The sequence below is a fragment of the Poecilia reticulata genome, chromosome 16 (assembly GCF_904066995.2).
Source record: "Poecilia reticulata chromosome 16, P_reticulata-male-v2, whole genome shotgun sequence".
Classification (NCBI taxonomy): Eukaryota; Metazoa; Chordata; class Actinopteri; order Cyprinodontiformes; family Poeciliidae; genus Poecilia; species Poecilia reticulata.
The window spans coordinates 8,852,276-8,869,236 of NC_088845.1; the positions used below are offsets into that span (position 1 = coordinate 8,852,276).

General features: G+C 38.9%; 1 protein-coding gene across 1 annotated transcript; it reads right to left on the reverse strand.

Moving 5' to 3' along the window:
- Positions 1–2,478: 2,478 nt before the first annotated feature.
- lin28aa (lin-28 homolog Aa) lies at positions 2,479–15,278 on the reverse strand. The gene is made up of 3 exons (XM_017309303.2): positions 15,107–15,278; positions 7,967–8,151; positions 2,479–4,326 (listed from the first exon to the last, which is right to left on the reverse strand). Exons 1-3 carry the CDS (start codon positions 15,182–15,184, stop codon positions 4,107–4,109), a joined length of 483 nt encoding a protein of 160 aa, XP_017164792.2. The 5' UTR covers positions 15,185–15,278; the 3' UTR covers positions 2,479–4,106.
- Positions 15,279–16,961: the final 1,683 nt, after the last annotated feature.

Sequence of the window (16,961 nt, forward strand, 5' to 3'; positions counted from 1 at the left end):
ATTTAAACCTCTGATCTTTCCTGGTCAAAAATTAAAAATAGTTAAGAAAAAAAGAAGTAAGACAACAATTACCTCCCCTGCCCTCTTTTAAAATGAAAAGCTGAAAAAAAAATAATATTGACAAGTTTATTATGAAATGAAGCAACATTTTACATGTAGAAACTACTTTGAAAATCTCACATGCTGCTCATCACTGACAGACTATAATCATTAAATTTCCTGAGTTAAAGATAATTGTGAGTTTTATGACAGTAAATACTAATACATTCATTAATAGTAAATGCACATTTTTCTGAAGTAGCTCTGTAGAAATCCATCTTATAAAATACAATAACACCACAAATGAACTGACTGATGGTCAGAAACAACATGAGTACAAAAAGAAAAAAAAAAATTAAAAATATTAAAATGCCTTGATCTGCTTCAAATGTTACCCTGAGCTAGTGATACAAGCTGTAGCACTTTAAAAGAACCAAGTACTTGACAATAAATTTGTAGGTTTTTATACATTCTGAGTTTCAGTGTTATAATTTGAGATAGCAAAGTACAACTAATTAATCCCTAACCCATAATAGAAGTTTAGCTTACTCCAAATTTGAGAATTACATGTAAACATTGTCTAAGTCAGTTTAACAAATGAAGTTGTCAGTGCTCAGATAAGTGACAAATAAGGAAAAGAGAGTAAATCGTTAAAATTGATGTAAATACTGGCACAGTAGATGAAATATATTCACTTAATGTAAGGTCTTACATTCCGAGAAATCTTGAGTGAAATGATTCAACATCTAAATCAAACCTTTGAATGATTTAACGTCGCACATTCTGAATTTGTGGGAAATCCACTTGGAGTAAAAGGAATCATTTGTGTGTTAAGTCATTTGTGGCACATTCTTTTTGTCATAAGCATTGATAGTCTGAAACACCAATTATCAACGTGTTGAGATGAGACAACGATTATATACTACTAGCCCCAGTCCCTTTAAAATATCCTACTTTTATCCCAATCTACAACAATTACAGAGGAAAGAATACAACAATAGTGGAACATTTCTTCATATTAGGCAAAGGAGATGTAAAAAAAACAAAACACCATTACTCTGTGTTGATATACAATGTTAGGGCAAGATTGCTTTCCTGACCAAAAGTTTTAAAAATCTACCAATAAATTTTCCCCATGTTTAAAAAAAAACTAAATAAGCACCAAGACACTCACAAAGCCATTTTCAGTAGTTTGGCTTCTTTGTTACATTTTTCACATTTTGTTAAATGAGCATTTAACCCCTACTTGTTCTGGAGTGAACACTGACTCCTCAAATTCAATCTAAAACCATCCCTGAGTTTTCAGATTAGCAATTCCTGAGATGAGCTTAAGAGGAGGTATTTTTTATAGTGTGTAAAAACATTAAAATCTGATATAAAAACATTAAACATACTCAGGCGCAACAAAAATGAAATATAGATATTAATGCATCTTGCACATGATTAGAGCAGAGTGGCATTGCATTGGGTTTGGCATAGATAGGAATAACGATGAGCTTTTCTCCTAAAAGGCTCATTGCGCATAAAACATAATATACTAAAAAAAAAAAGGATAAAAATCAAGGATAAACAAGGAAAAGAAAATCCTCACAGTTTAGATCAGTCTTCATTATTCTATGTACCTGCACAGTATGTATTGCATATTCATATTCTTATGTCGCAATATAGTACTGTTACCTTGCATTCAGGTCAAATTAAATTAAGGGAATGATCTTTCAAGCACATATGTACACAGCAGCAAGAGTACCATGATGTTAAGATTGTAAACCAGATCTTCTTCAAGCTTTCACCGACCCATTTGTGTTTTACATGATGATCTCTACTCAAAACATTCATAGCTGGTAGGCTTCAAAAGGAGCACAGGGAGAAGATGCGCCGCTTTTGGATGAAAATAAATAAGTAGTATGCATTTCTTAAAAAGGCTTTAGAATAATTTTACATATATATTAATTGGGTGTTAAAGTATCAGCCAGCATCTCCTGTAAAACGGGAGTAATATGCTGTTTGACTAGCTAGGTCTACATGCTTCTCCTTGCAGGCTGGGTGCTCCTGAGTCAAAAGCCTACACAGTGTCTTAAATATCTACCTAGAAATAGATCCAACTGGACATTAAAAAAATAACAGCAGCAGCTAGCTCACAAGAAACATCATGTCTGATTTTTGCCTGGTTTCTGTTTCTAATTTTAAGCATCCAGAGTAAAGCTGGAGCCCTCAGTAACTCAGTAGAAGCTCAAGTATTTATGCCATGTACGTATAATTTAATCCTGAGAAAATTCAGTCAAATCTAACTTAAAGTAGTCATAAAGCAACAGACTTTTACAGATCAGCCAGTAAAGATAGAATACTGTTCAAAGAGAGATGAAGGTGTGTGAGAAAACTCAGAAATGAAGACCGACTGAATTCAAGCCAAACGGCAGCATTGTGCTGCCCTCTGTAGGCCGGGCGTTTGCCTATTTTTGATTGATTTGCAAGAATGTACAGGAAGATGAGACGCCAAACCCACCAATGCAGATGAGCTGAAAGTTGCTTCTAAACCAAGCTATACGTCTTGGAACATTTCTGCATGCCACGCTGCAGCGATACAGTAATTTATCCAAAAACGAGCCCGGACCTGATAAAAGCATACCTATGTTTAGCAGGTGTCTCTCTACTTAATATTGTTTTTGAATAATTATCTTGGGTAATATTCTAATTTTGTCAAAAACGGAATCGATTTCAAAATGAACAGAAATAAAACACTTGAGATTATTAAAACTCTGTGTATAATAAATATTTAACGAGTTTCAAATTCTGAATTAAATAATTGAAATTAAGACCTGTCGGTGACATTCGTGGTTCATCCATCACAGATGATGGTGTTTGCATAACTAAAAGTGAGAAATGACACATCACAGAACCAAACTGAGTGGCCTCAACTTTACCCTGGAGCTTTAAACTCGGTACACTCGCAAGCTTCTGCAAGCTTCTGATGTTCGGACATCGTGACAGGAAACAAAGCAACAGACTGAGACTCTGATGAGGTGAGAATATTGGTTTTGTGCTGTCAAGATTTGGCTGAAATGAAAAGAGTGTTTCAGAAGCCTATTGACCTCATAGTTTTACCCAGCAACCACAAAGCGGTTTTAATTTCTCAGGTCTTAAAGTACACGCGTAGAGTGCAGCAGAGTGTGAAACTGAATCGCTGCAGGTCAGGTTGTTGAGTTACTCTTTATGGTGGTATGCGATGAATAGTTTTCATCCTGTATACATTCTGTAGTGCAAAAAGGATTTGATTTAATCCCAACTAAAATCAGATATCTATAAATATCAGACCTAACATGCACTAGTGAGGTAGACCAGAACAGCCAGCAAAATGCTGAGTACTAAAAAGATAAAAATCAACTTATAAAACAAAATAATTGACCAAAACCCAGAAAACACTTTTTGGTCTGACATTCATTTGGCCCCAGAAATCTGGATGGTCAACAGCAATATTGGCAAATCTCACAGCAGTGCGTTGCCTATACCTATACCCTTAAACCCGTTTTGTGTTTTTTTTTTTCTTTCTTTCTTTCCAAATCAACACACAATCCCTCCCTCCCCACGCAACCCATTTGCTAACATTCATCACAGAGACACTGTCCGGTACATCTGTGCCTTGTCGACAGAAAGGTGTAACAGTCAGGAAGGATACTGAACAGTAAGGCAGCAAAAGTTTAGGTCTATTCTCAACACACTGAGTATAATGCAAACGAAACTGATTAATAAAAACTCACAAGGAAAGTGCAGTTACATAAAAGAAACCTGCAAATGCCTGTGAACACCGTTCAATATTATCTCTACGTATTCCAATGTTCCTGGTAGCAAGGATTCATACATTTAAACTTCCTGAGTGCAACAATGAAGCATTATTCCTGAGTGTTACACCAAATAAAAAAATAATAAAGACAACATTCTTCATGAGTGTTTTTGACCTGAGGTAATTCCAAAAGCAGCTTCAACAGCAAGGGAGGAGAACTGTGTCCCCTCTCTCAACCGTCGAAGCAATTTGATTGGCTCCTGTGCTTCGGCGAGGCTCAATCTCCCATTTAATCAGAGGTTTCGGGAGGTGGCGCCGGCTGGCTGTGTTCCCCCTCGTCTCCTTTCAAGGGGGACGGTTTTCCCTGAGAAACCGGTGAGGACTGTTGTGCTTTTACTGGACAGCTGGCGACCATGTGGTCGATGCTCTGGCAGAAGTGGCACCTCTTGGGCTGGGGTGGTAACTTGCACTCTTTGGCGTGATGATCCAGGCCTCCGCAGTTATAACATCTACAAGAGAAAGCATGACGTTTACGTTTGACATAAACCTGAGAAAGAACAGATCGTGAGCATCCAATGGAATGAAATTGCTCTTTTGAGAAAGTATGGACACTGTAAGGTGTGAAACATGTCAGAATTTTTTGTTGGATTTACAGCCTCGTGACATGTAAGGGTTTTGCATATTGGGTTAGCTGCGGATCTCTGCAACAGCACCGTGCAACTGCACGGCTTCTCTAATGTTCTCCTACTTGGCTCCATCTGTTTGGATGGACGGCCATGTCTTGGTAGCTTTGCAGGTGTAGGATTCTCTTGTTTTTGGATAATGGGTTGGGCAGTGAACACCGAGATGCTCCAAGCTTGGGATATTGTTTTTGTTGCTCGCTCCGGTGAGCTAAACGTCTCGACATTATCCCTGGCTTGCCTGCTGTGCTCCTTCATCATGCCATTTATATCTTTGCAGAACAGCTAATTAAACTGACAAGAAATTACACAGAAGATACTTACAAGGTAAGTGACTTCTGAAGGCACTGGGTTTTATTTAAGCATGTCAGAGTAAAGCTGGATCAACAGAGGTGCACTTTGTACTTTTCAGATTTTTATATTAAAGAAAAAATATGTATCTTGCTCATTCAACTGTTGGTCTATTACAACAAATACAATTTCATCAGTATCAGGGCCGAGTTAACATATCTTAAAGTTCCTATTAATATATTATTTTAATGCAATAAATTATGCAATATTAATCACGGATGCCTCAAAGAGGCATCTTACTTTCCTATTTGTTTGTTTTATGGAAAACATTAGCTAACAACTTGTAGTCCATCATATTTCCTTTAAAATCTCCCCAAAATTTTCTACTTTACTAAAACGCTTTTAATTAATTTAAAAAAAAAAACAAACATAAACCTTCCAGGAGAAGCACTTTAATAAAGTAAGTTGGGACTGTTTTTGACTCTCAAGGATCCTAAATTATACATTTCCACCTCTAGATGGCAATATTCCACCTGCTAAACCCTAGCTCGACTTTTTACATAACTCACCAATTCAAAGGGCATTTGAGGGGACGGTGCAGGCCTTCACAAGGAGAACAAGATTTAAGAACATTTCAAAACTGTTTGTCACTGAAATAATCCCAGGTTAGGAAACACAACTGCAATTCAAGGCAATATTTTAGCAAGCAGTTTGGTGAAGTTACTGGAGGCTTTTCTTTACAGTTGTACAGTTTGTGCTATTTGTCAGCTTGTCGTTGAGAGAAGCTTCCAGTTGGGGCCAGTTCAGTCAAAGTGTGGCACCAGTGTCATCACCATTGAACTTTAGTTAGACTCAATGCATGGGGGTCAGCTGAAGGCATCAGGCTGCTATCGGCCACCGCTGTTTGGACATCATTTATAGAATGGCCACGCGTACAGGGGTGGAAGACAGATGGGTGGTGGGCGTGGGGCAGTTACTCGGTGCCTCCCTGGACCCCCCCGGCCACCTTCGTGGCAGCAGATGAGGTTTGGACGGTGGGGCTGCCGAGGGGTCAGGTTGGCTTTGTGGCCCTGGCTGTTTGAGTGGTGTCAAGGTCTATACCGTCACCATCACAGAGGCTCCTCACATCAGCATCCATCAGGAGGAAAGTGGAAGTGGTCCCTTTGTCTAAAAAAGCTGCAGTAATGACCTCTGAACCCTGACCTCCAACCTCCCTCCAATCCCATCCAAGCCCCCAGCCCTCGTCCTTTTATTCATACATGGTTGCTATGACAACTATGACCCTTAACGCCCCTTGCCTGGGCTCCTGCATCTGTTATCAATTAAATGAACAGGAACTTTTCTCCTTTGCAAAGTGATAGATATGCGAGTTTATCAGTGATCTGAACCAAGCTGGAACAGCGACTCTCTCTAAATAAGATACAAAGTCAGAACTACTTCACAGTGCTTCTAATTTATATACAAACATAGACTGTTTATTAATAAAAGGTAATCAATTAATCACATCCCAATCCGTGGAGGACAATCCAGTGTTGCATAACACAAAGTGATGAAGAGAAAACGCACCTTATCCATGAATCAGAGAGGTCTGTGGAGAAGTATTGAACCACAACGGCCTCCCAGGACTCTTTGAGGCCATAATGATCTCTGTTCTCACACTCACTTCGCTCTGGTTGTAATCACAACTGACATGTGGTGAAGTTGATACACCTCTAACCTTGCATCATACTGACACTCTGTGTGATCTGCAAACACTGATCTCTTTAGCTCCTTTAGTTTCGCCTGATAAGAGCCACATAGTTATCTTGCAGTCCATCTTTGGATCTTAAGATAAAGCTACATTTTAATTCTGGCTTTGTGAACGAATCCCTTTATGCCATTTCTGCCTCTGGACCAATTAGATAAAATCTTTCTTTTTACTCTCAAAACATGGATTTGGATAAAGTTACGATGTGTGAGTTGTTTGCTGGATTGTTGGACACCTCCATGTGTGCATCAAGTTATATCCAAACAAAATCAACAATAGTAATCAACAAACTTGCATCTTATCTTGAGAAAAGTAAAATGGAAATCTAAAGTCTGCCTTTGCAAGATTAATTTTGGATTTAGGGGAAAACTTTGGTCCGTTGAGGAGGGTTGGTAGGAAGAGGGAGAAAGTGGGCAGATCTGAATTCACCAGGGACGAGCAGATTTAAACAGTTATTGATCCAGGTCACACGTCAGGCCCTGCTGATGTGACCCTGGGTAGAGCTCAAAGTGGGGGGTTGGGATCCAGGGAAAGGCACAAAAGTGAGGAGAAACTACAAACACCATTGTACATCTGATCCGAGCAGAACACACACACACACACACACACAAAAAATCACAAACACTTTACAACAACACAAATGTATGCGATTCTCAGTTCAAAAGACTATTTCTTCCCTGACTGAGGTCTTGGTATCAAATTATGCCTTTGCCAGTTATTTTCTTAAAATGAAACTCTTCCAAGATTAGGACACATGAAGTAATTCTTCACCGCAAAAAGACAAAATGTTTCACAAAAAATCTGAAGTGAAATTGTGAGTCTCGTTATTTAACTTAACAGACTTTAAAGAAAAAAGTGTTTTGCCCAAAGTATTGAATGTACAGCCCAATTTATAAAATGTAGATACATTTTGATATCCGTTCCTTCAGGTAATGAAGCGTTAAAACTAGGAAACTACAATACATGGATGTGCAGTCATTTCTGCCTTATTGTGTGAAATATTGCCGTTTTAATGGGCTGCTTGGACATCGTATTATATTTCGAGAGCAACAGATTCAGGCTCTGTCAGTTGATAATATATGCGATCAGCAGGATATTGGTCATTAATGTCAACACTAGATGTGTATTTTTAATGGCTAAGGTGCTAAAGCTCATGGAGAGTGGTCAGCACACAGAAATGGTCAAGGAAGAGGAGTCTGAAAAATGTGTGTTGTGACTGATATTCCCACTGAAATTTTCAGGCGTATTATTTAGGAATATTTCTTTTCCTGTGCAGAATCTATTAAAACCCTCCCTTTTGGGTTATTTTCTCCATTTTTGAGGTTTGATGCAGTCCTATTTTTTTTAATTACCCCCACTCTCTTTTATTCAAAACCTTGAAATAGTTAAAACCTCTGTTGTGTTGAAACCTCCCAGTTTGCCAGTACGTACCTGTCTCCCTTTGAGCGGCGCTTTTGGACCTTTTTGCCTTTGGGTCTCCGCTCGCTGCCCACACAGTGGATGCCGCCCGGTCCAGTAACCCGCTGCGACTCGAGGCCCTTCGATGACTTCTTGAAGGTAAACTCGACCGCTTCGCCTTCCTTCAGGCTGCGGAAACCTTCCATGTGCAGCTTGCTCTGAAAGGCAACAAAGCAGGAGCTTATTCAACTGTTACTTCTTGTGGTTTGGGAAGCTCCAAGTGTGGAAATCTGATAGAAGTGGGTGCTCGATTTCCCTTCAACTCATTTGTATGGGAAAAACTGAAGATGATTTTCCCCCTATTGACTAGATTACGGCCACCGTTGGCTTGTAGAAACTCTGACCACTAAACATTTATCCCAGTTTAAAATCAGAACCCAACCGCTCTTATCAAGTATGTGGTATTTTATGCCTATAACCAAATAAGCCATACAAAGCTCATCATTCCTTCCCTACAGCTAGTTTTCACATCACCATGCACTACAAAAGTGATATTGACCCAATGCTGAATTTTCGTATTATTATTTTTCTGCATTTAGGAGAAAAAACTGACAAGGATAATCTTCAATCAACCCCCCCCACCCCACCTCCACTCTTCCTCATCCCCCATCCTCACCGGAGGAGCAGCATTCCACACTGCCGCCCCCACCCCCACCTTTTTTTCCCACCCACATCACAAAGCTCCACTAACACACTGACCACCACCACTAACCCTAAACTACAGGATGCAGGGGTTGGTGCTCGCGTTGGGGGTGGGGTGACACGGCAAGCAAGGCATCTCTCTGTGAAGGCTGGGGGTCAGGGTGACATTCCTCGGATAGTTGTTTGGCAGAAAGATGTGAAAAGATATAAACTCACAAGGAGCACAAATGACCAACATCTCACCTTGATAGCATCGTGTTCACTCAAGAAGGAGCTGATAACTTCACTTTGTTACAGGTTTGATGACATTAGGTGGATCTGCTTACTTAATAAACAATGGGCCTGCAGGCTTGAATGTTTAACAGCCTTTTTATTGATGCCACAGTCACCTGAAGAGAAAAGAGCCCTCTCCTTAACATGTGCAAAGAGCATTTCCACCTCCAAAACAAATGCAGGAAAGATAAAATGGAGAAAAGGTGCGGCACAGGTTTGTGGAGAAATACCTCCGACTGGTTAACGCATCATGGGAAGCCCCTCAAAAAACAAATCCCTAGGTGGGATTGTAAGATTATATTGTCACGCAGGCCGCAAACTGTTGACATAAGAACAGCCAGCTGTAATTTAGCAAATCTGCTTTGATAAAACGGTAATCCTGTCTCTTTGATTTTATTTTGGAGCAAAGCTTCATCCTTTTGTGTGTTATAATAAACGTCTGGATGTTTTGTAGGTCAAAACTCATTGGAACCCAACAAAACATGCAATTCATTGTAAGGGGAGTCATTTTGGAAATGGGCTTCTAAGAAAACAAGGATTAAATCTAAACGCTGCTCCTGAAAAAGACAATCAGAGGTTTCGGTGAACTGCAACCCCCCCCCACCCACCCACCCAGCCCCATTTGAAAAACAAGCATGGTTTGTATAATATTTTACATTTCGAACACCATTTGTGAGAAATAACATCTGATTGGCAACATGGACGTCCCAGTACCACTCTTCACCCGGTGACCGTTAATCCACTTCCTCTCTCAAACGTGTGAACATCCCCACCCCCATAACTCAACCCTCAACCTACCACATGGCCACTCTCACACAGGTAAAGCATCAGGATGGGGGGTTTCTTTTCTTCTCTTTATCCTTCAAGGACCTGATGTGGAGGTGCTATTTGTGGGGTCTAGAGTAAACTACATTAGAATATGTCTGGAAGCGAAGCAAGGCAAAGAAAGACATCAGAGTGGAGAGGGACAATAGAAAGACTTCTGCTGGGACAAAGAGAGGCTCGGGGCACGGCTGAGGGGTGCTTGATTCGGATGCATGGCTCTATTGTCCACCGGCACAAAGGCCAGCGAACCGTGGGACTTAATTTTTCCTCGACGCGTGGCCACTGATTTTAGGATGCATGGCTTTACTTTTTGTAAAGCCATGCATTGATTCTCTGCATCAATTTTCTCTAATAAAAAAAAAGTAAACATTACTACTTTTTCGATCGATGCAACTCACAAGCCTTTAACTCGGCAGGTTATTTTTATTTATGGCTTATTAACCTTATGACACCCAACATATAATTTTTGAATGCACATTACTGAGGCTTCTGCCTCTTTAAAATGTTTGTACTTTGCCTTTCCTGTTGTATCACATGCTATTCTCATCTTGTAGCCTCTTATTGAGGACCAAAGTCCAAGATAGCCAGATGTGACTTAACTCAAACAACAATAGGTATTTTACAGAAAACTGTGATGAAAGTCTGTGTATTACTGGTGATACTTTAGGTATTCAGGTGTATTTTGAAGGTCAGTGTAGTGAATCAGGTGCTTGTAGATACATTTGGTTACGGAAAATGGGATAAATACACAATCAGAAAAGCTTAATGGATCAATCATGATACACTGAAATCAGTTATTGCAAAAGAGGTTTTGTTAGAAGATCTGTTCAAGTTTTTAAGACTGCGTTTTCTTACCTTTTATATTATGCTTTCAACAATTTGACTAATTTTATGGTCAATAGAAATACAAGGTCACCATTCTAAAAGCCAGTAAGCAGAAGCTGATCTGAGATGTGGTACCATTAAAAAAAACTATAACAAAAAAAACAACCTGAGTAAAGTTTGCAGAAAAATAATTTAATTCCACTTTAAATATCTAATTTCTTTCAATCTTGCCATTCAGAATGTGAAACTTTACTCCATTAGACCAAAGGCACGGTTTTTGATACACATATTTCTACGAACTCTGCCTTCTTGAAGAAAGTTGCTACTGCTTTCAAAAAATTGCTTTGTTACGTCCTACATTTGTCTTCTACCCCCAAGTAGAAGATTTAAATCAATAATGGACACGGACACCTTCTAAGAATAAGTTTTTGTGGAGTTAAAGGCCCTTTCAAATGCTTACAAGGAAATGAAATATTTCAAAAATGGATCATCAGTAAAATAGCCTTTCATAATGTGGTATAATAAAAACGATGAGTTCTTTAGAAGGGAGTAGGGGCCAGTGCATCAATTGTTTTTGTATTAGGTTTATGCTATTAAAACCATGCAATCCATGTCTTTTTGGTTGAGGAGGACACAATACATGATAATAACAAAATGTCGAATGTATCAATTATGATACAATAAAAAAAATTGTCCAGCTATTGTTTCATTTAAAACAATCCAATATAAAATGTTTGGCTTTTAAAAGGTTGAATGTTTGTGCTATTAATTCTTGTATCAGTCTCTGAAGGGTTAGTAGATTAAATTAGTAATACCAAAGCTTATAAATGGAGATTGAAAAAGGATTGGATGCTGACAACGGGGAACTTTGCAGAATAATTAATACCACTTCAAATGGCTTCAGCTCTCTAACTACTGGAGATCTGAACTGCAGGTTTCCGTCATCTGTTGTTTAAGAGAATGAGCAATGAAATGCCCAGCTTCCTGTAGCTTTCACAATAATAAAAAAACCCCTCACAATTATAACTCTGTAAGCGCCATCATGGCCAGATGGTGGAAAGACTGAAACAGGGGCTGCATGTGAAATCATGCAAACTTCATGCAAGTGGGTCCAATGTTTTCACAGCCCAAGATAGACTGTTGGTGCATAAACAAGAAAAGGCACTTAAAAATAGTCCTTTTCAAAGAAGGGTTTAGCAATAAATTGTAATTTACCTCTATACTGCCAACACACACACAGGCACAGGGAGGAGGGTGGAAGGGTTGACCAGACAGCAGAGAGCCTTTAATCATTTTATGACAGGAACTCTGAGGTGAATGAGCAGCTCGTAGGGATTCCTCTCATTCACATGCTAAACGTCGTCTTATCAGACAGAAGTGGAGGCGCTCTCTCACAGATGAGACCGAGGCAGAAACTTGTTGCTGGCAAAGTTTAAATTAGCCGTCTTAACTTTTACAAACAAGAAAAGCACTGACATTTAACAGTTTATTTAAGGTGTTTTCATGGATCACAAGTCTAATCGGCAAGCCGTTATTCAATTCTGAAGAAAGGCACCGTCTTAAATGATATTTAAAAAATTATTGTTTAGTTTTCATTGCCATAAATATGTGCACACATTTCTGGAAGGATGATAAATGATTTTTATTTGTTCTCCATTTTTCTGCAGCTTAGTAGCCTTGTTGTAAGCCTGTTAAGGTGTGTAAGCCAGGCCAGACTTAAGCAAGGGCTTAGTGGGAAAGTACTTGAAGTTTTGAGAACCTCAAAAAATATCATTTTAAATAAGTGGATGTTATGATGACAGTATTCCAGAAGTGTTCATGTGGTTTCAGTTGTTAGATTTTTCTGCCGATAATTAATATGCAACTATATAAAAACAGGTATTTCACAAACTAAAACTGTTGATGTCAGACACATCTTCATGATGGACATTTCACCCCTTTGGTTGTTAGATAGCTGACTTTTTGTGGTACGAATTGGAGCCTCAGGAGTTTTTTTGTTTTTTTCCCCCGGTCAACCATGTACTTTTACAACCAATGATTTAATTCATTTTTAGGTTTTACTCCTAATCTACTAAAGGGAAACTAAATCTACCAGCAGGCCAGATGGGTCATAATTTCTCATATTTTTACCACCAGCTAATCCAAACAGCTATCAGAAAATGGAAATGGGGGTTTCAGATTATGCAATTAAATTAGCCTTTGTATAATCTTTTGTCTTTGTAAAATAGCCTCTGATTAGCAATGCTTAAACTACATACATATGCAATTGTAGTGGTATTGGACAAAAATAACAAAATCTGGGTTTGAAAATTGGAATTCACCTGAAGTGTCTTCCTTTGTTTTTAGTGTATTTTGGTGAATTCATCACATTGCCACAAATAGGCCTGACATGGCCAGCTGCACATATTTGGATGATATTTCCTGGCTTTTCTAGAAATGATGACATACTTGTAGTGAATTACCTAAAAACAAGGAATACAATGACTAAAAATAAATTGTGGACAAGGCCAAAAAACCTTGAAGATGATGTGCACCTAACTGTCAACCTACTGTACTTTGCATGAGTAAAAGACATCTAAAGAAAAAGCTAAAAAGTAACTGAACCAGTGTCCCTGCCTAATGTGTGTTCTGTCTCTTCCACAACCCAGTAGTAGCAGGTGGATGATGATAATAATGAGCCAGAGGGTTTCCTCTGTTTAATACCATTAATTTCCACTCTTGCTCTGTTTCTGCAACGCCTCGATGCAATCGGCCCAGCTTACTTAGCCTGACATTATATGATTAACTGACTTTGACTGTGCTATATTATAATTAAGATCAAATAGGAATCTGATCAAACCATTCTAACACACATACTTTGACATAAACCATTCTATTACAGCTTTAGTTGTATGTGTAGGGTTGTTGTCCTCAATATTTTGCAGCCTCTTGCAGGTTTTCTTCCAAGATTTTCCAGCTTTTCTCGGAAACCATCTTCTCATCAACTCAAACTGGCTTCCCTGTCCACGCTGAACAAACGCATCTCCACAGCATAATGCCGCTACCATCCTGTTTCTCGTTGGGAATGGTGCGTTTAGTGCTGTGCACAATTTTACTTCTCCACCAAACTGGTTTTGCTGCTAAGCTGATGGTTGATTCTTGCTTGGCATCATTTCCTTCTGTTCTTGATAAACTAACACAAATAAGTGATCTTTTACAGCACCAAGTCTGAGTCGGGACAGAAGAACCTCTTTCATCAGAATCTAGATCAAGACTCCTGGAGACCAGCAGCGGACCAGAAATCACTATTCAGGGGTTTGTTTTGACATCGATCCAATTAAAAACAGTACTAAGCATCATTATTCAGAAAAATGTTAAATTGGAGAAACACAAGCAGTTTCAGTTCAGTTTATTTCTATAGAACCAACTCACAACACATCATCTCAAGGCAATCAATCTTTGTTTTTATATCACCCATCACAGAGCTATAGTAGACTTCTGACCTGCATCAAGCTGATGTTTTCCATTGATTTGATAAATGCCATTACCAACTAGTTTCTTTAACACTGTGTTATGTAAAGCATGCTGTAAGTATTGCTCTTATCCCATTTTTTTTATGCTGCTGTTACTAGCGATCCATTGGTTAGGATTGTGTTTACGAGCAACCCTTTTTTTGTATAAAAAAGAAACAGTGGAAATAAATTATAGCAGCTATAAGGGGTCAAGAACTTACAGGAATGAATAATCTGTTTTGTGTAGTCAAACTTTCTGCTCTACCATCCTTCACAAAAAAATTAAATAAAACATTAAATAGAGTAGGTGAGATGAGGCTCTGACACAGATAATGGGTTGTAGAAAAAAAAGCAAACTTTTTTTTTTTTAAGAATCAGGAGCCAACTCAAGCACCAACATTGGGACCAATTCAGTGAAAAAGTTCACAAAGAGTTTTGCACATAAATCAATTCCCATCTGTCAGCCTAACAGCTGGACTCATTTCCAAATATATTCATGGATATAAAGTGGATCTTTTAGTCCTGTAAATGGACATTGGTCGTTATTAGGATCTGTGAAAATCACCTGAACTGAAACTTGTGTAAGTAGGGCACCAAAACTGCAGCCCAGAAACCCACATCCTGTTAAATCCGCCCCTGTGCCTCTTGTGATTGCATCGTGTTTTTTTTCTTCCTGTTCCAAAAAGTTTTATTAAAAAAGCCAAGAGATATCCTAATATTACAAAACGTTTTTTTTTTCAAAAGAAAACTTCACACCTTACAGCAAACATCCATCTAAGTCAAGTAAATGAGTCTTTTCGTTCAACCTTAGACTGCAAAGCTGAGTCAGTTTTACAATTTATGCATCTAAACTTGTCTCTTTTCAAAACTATAATCAATTGCTGCAAGAAGTAAAAGAACAAAAGATTAAGACGCTTAAACTAATTGTGTTCGATCACAAACGAGTAACGAGTGAGAAATAACGAATGATCAGTGGGCTAAAAATGGTCAGAGAAAAAGAAAAGAGGAGTCTGGAACTTCTTTGTTGGGATTCTGCAGGAAGAGCGGCCCGACCTACCTGATGGACAAACACATCAACCGGTTCGTCCAGCGGCACTCCCTCTCTGTTGGTCATGGACAGGAACCCGAAGCCCATGCGGACGTTGAACCACTTGCACACCCCGACCCCGTGGAAGGACTGCGTGTCTTCCTCTGTGCTCGGTCCCTCATCTCCCTCCGTCTTGCACACTCCTGAAAATTCAACATTTGTTCACTCGTAAGTTCCAAATGTAAGGATTACACACACACACAAAAAAAAAAACTCGCCCCGCTTTAACCAACAAAACGGAAATTTGTCAAATTTAAAATGTTAATTTCTGCGGATCAGTAATCGATATGAATCAATGACTGAGCACGCCGTGCTGAGGCTTCAGTATATATTTTCGATTTAAAAGCCAGCAGTTGCACAACACTGTTCAAGAAACATGCGCAAAACTTTCTTTTTTAAATATGCGCAAAACTTTTCAGAAAACGCAACTATTTAAAGAGTCGAATTTGAGTGCGCTGCTCGTCACGTGTGCGAACAATGCCTCACAACGCTCCTTCACAATCAGTGAGGCAGTCGATCCGAAAACAGCTTAATTAACTCGGAACATGAACGTGCTGCTCATGAAGTTTACTCCACCTGGGAACTCCTGGTTAGAAACGGAACCCATGTCTTCTGCCTCAGCCTTGAGTCAAAAATCAGCACCCAAGATACAATATTTTCTTTCTTTTTTTTTTTTTTTATTTGTAGCCCTCAAGCTGGGTAATCCGCACAGATTGCCACTTTCATGCAAAATGCTGCGAAAAGCAGAAGCTGCGCAGCGAGAGGGAAAGCGGGAGAGGGGAGGTAAACAAAAGGGGGCTGGCAACATATCACCCCCCCCCCCTCCTCCTTTGCTCAACAATGAGAAGTGGGGAGGGGGAGAATTTTTGCTGAAGAATCTCCACCACCTCCACTTCCACTACCTCACACCCCAATAACATTACAAACAATGCAACCAAACCCTGCCCCTCCATAAGGCAACTCCGAGCACGCTTTAAAGATAAAACTCTACAAAACGCATCCCGACGTTCAAGCTTACCTTCTGCCATGCCTGTGGGCCAGTTCGGTCCCAGTTCCCACTGCTGTTTTCTCCCGGATCGCTGCTTTTAGCTCCCCTGCAGTGGTCAGTACTGTTGGTCAATACAAATGACAATTTCTTATCCGACAAACCCCCCACGCACTCTCTCGGTCATGTCCACGTGATTCACGATTACAGTCCCCAAGGATGCATATGCATTGTGTGATGGAAGGACCAATCAACACAAAATGAATAAATTGATGTTCCATTCAGAGCTGGACTTCTGCAGCAGTGGGGTGGCTGTGGCAAACTGCAGCATCAGTTGGTCCACACATGCTGAATCTGCATTATTTTGTTCTTAAAGTGTCCTCATGTGCAAAAAACGTCTGAAATGTAACATGCAATTTAGTTTGAAATACTTTCTCAGTATTTGTACTGTTTTATTTTTATCCTAAATGTTTGCAACAGAAATGACAATCTGGTGAAATGGATCATGAGGTGAGATTCTGAAAAAATATCTTGTAATATTATTATGTCACGTTTTATTCGATTCGTCTAAAACTGAAAATCGAACATTATTTATTCATTTTAGTAGTATTATTATTTCACTCATCTAATTCATTGTAGTACAAAAGGCAGAAAATTAGGTGAAATGCCAATGGAAGACATGGTATTATTATTATTATTATTATTATTATTATTATTATTATTATTTATTATTATTATTATTATTATTATTATTATTATTATTATTATTGAATTTAGTGTCATTATTTAAACTTAATTTGAGTGCTTTGAATTTAAAATGTGCTGATTTTTAAAAAGTGC

Coding starts and splice junctions, on each gene's coding strand:
- lin28aa (XM_017309303.2), bottom strand. CDS start 15,184: ATGGGCTTCGGGTTCCTGTCCATGACCAACAGAGAGGGAGTGCCGCTG. Junction 8,152..15,106: donor TTGATGTGTTTGTCCATCAG/GTAGGTCGGGCC, acceptor GTTGCCTTTCAG/AGCAAGCTGCACATGGAAGG. Junction 4,327..7,966: donor CGCCGCTCAAAGGGAGACAG/GTACGTACTGGC, acceptor TTTCTCTTGTAG/ATGTTATAACTGCGGAGGCC.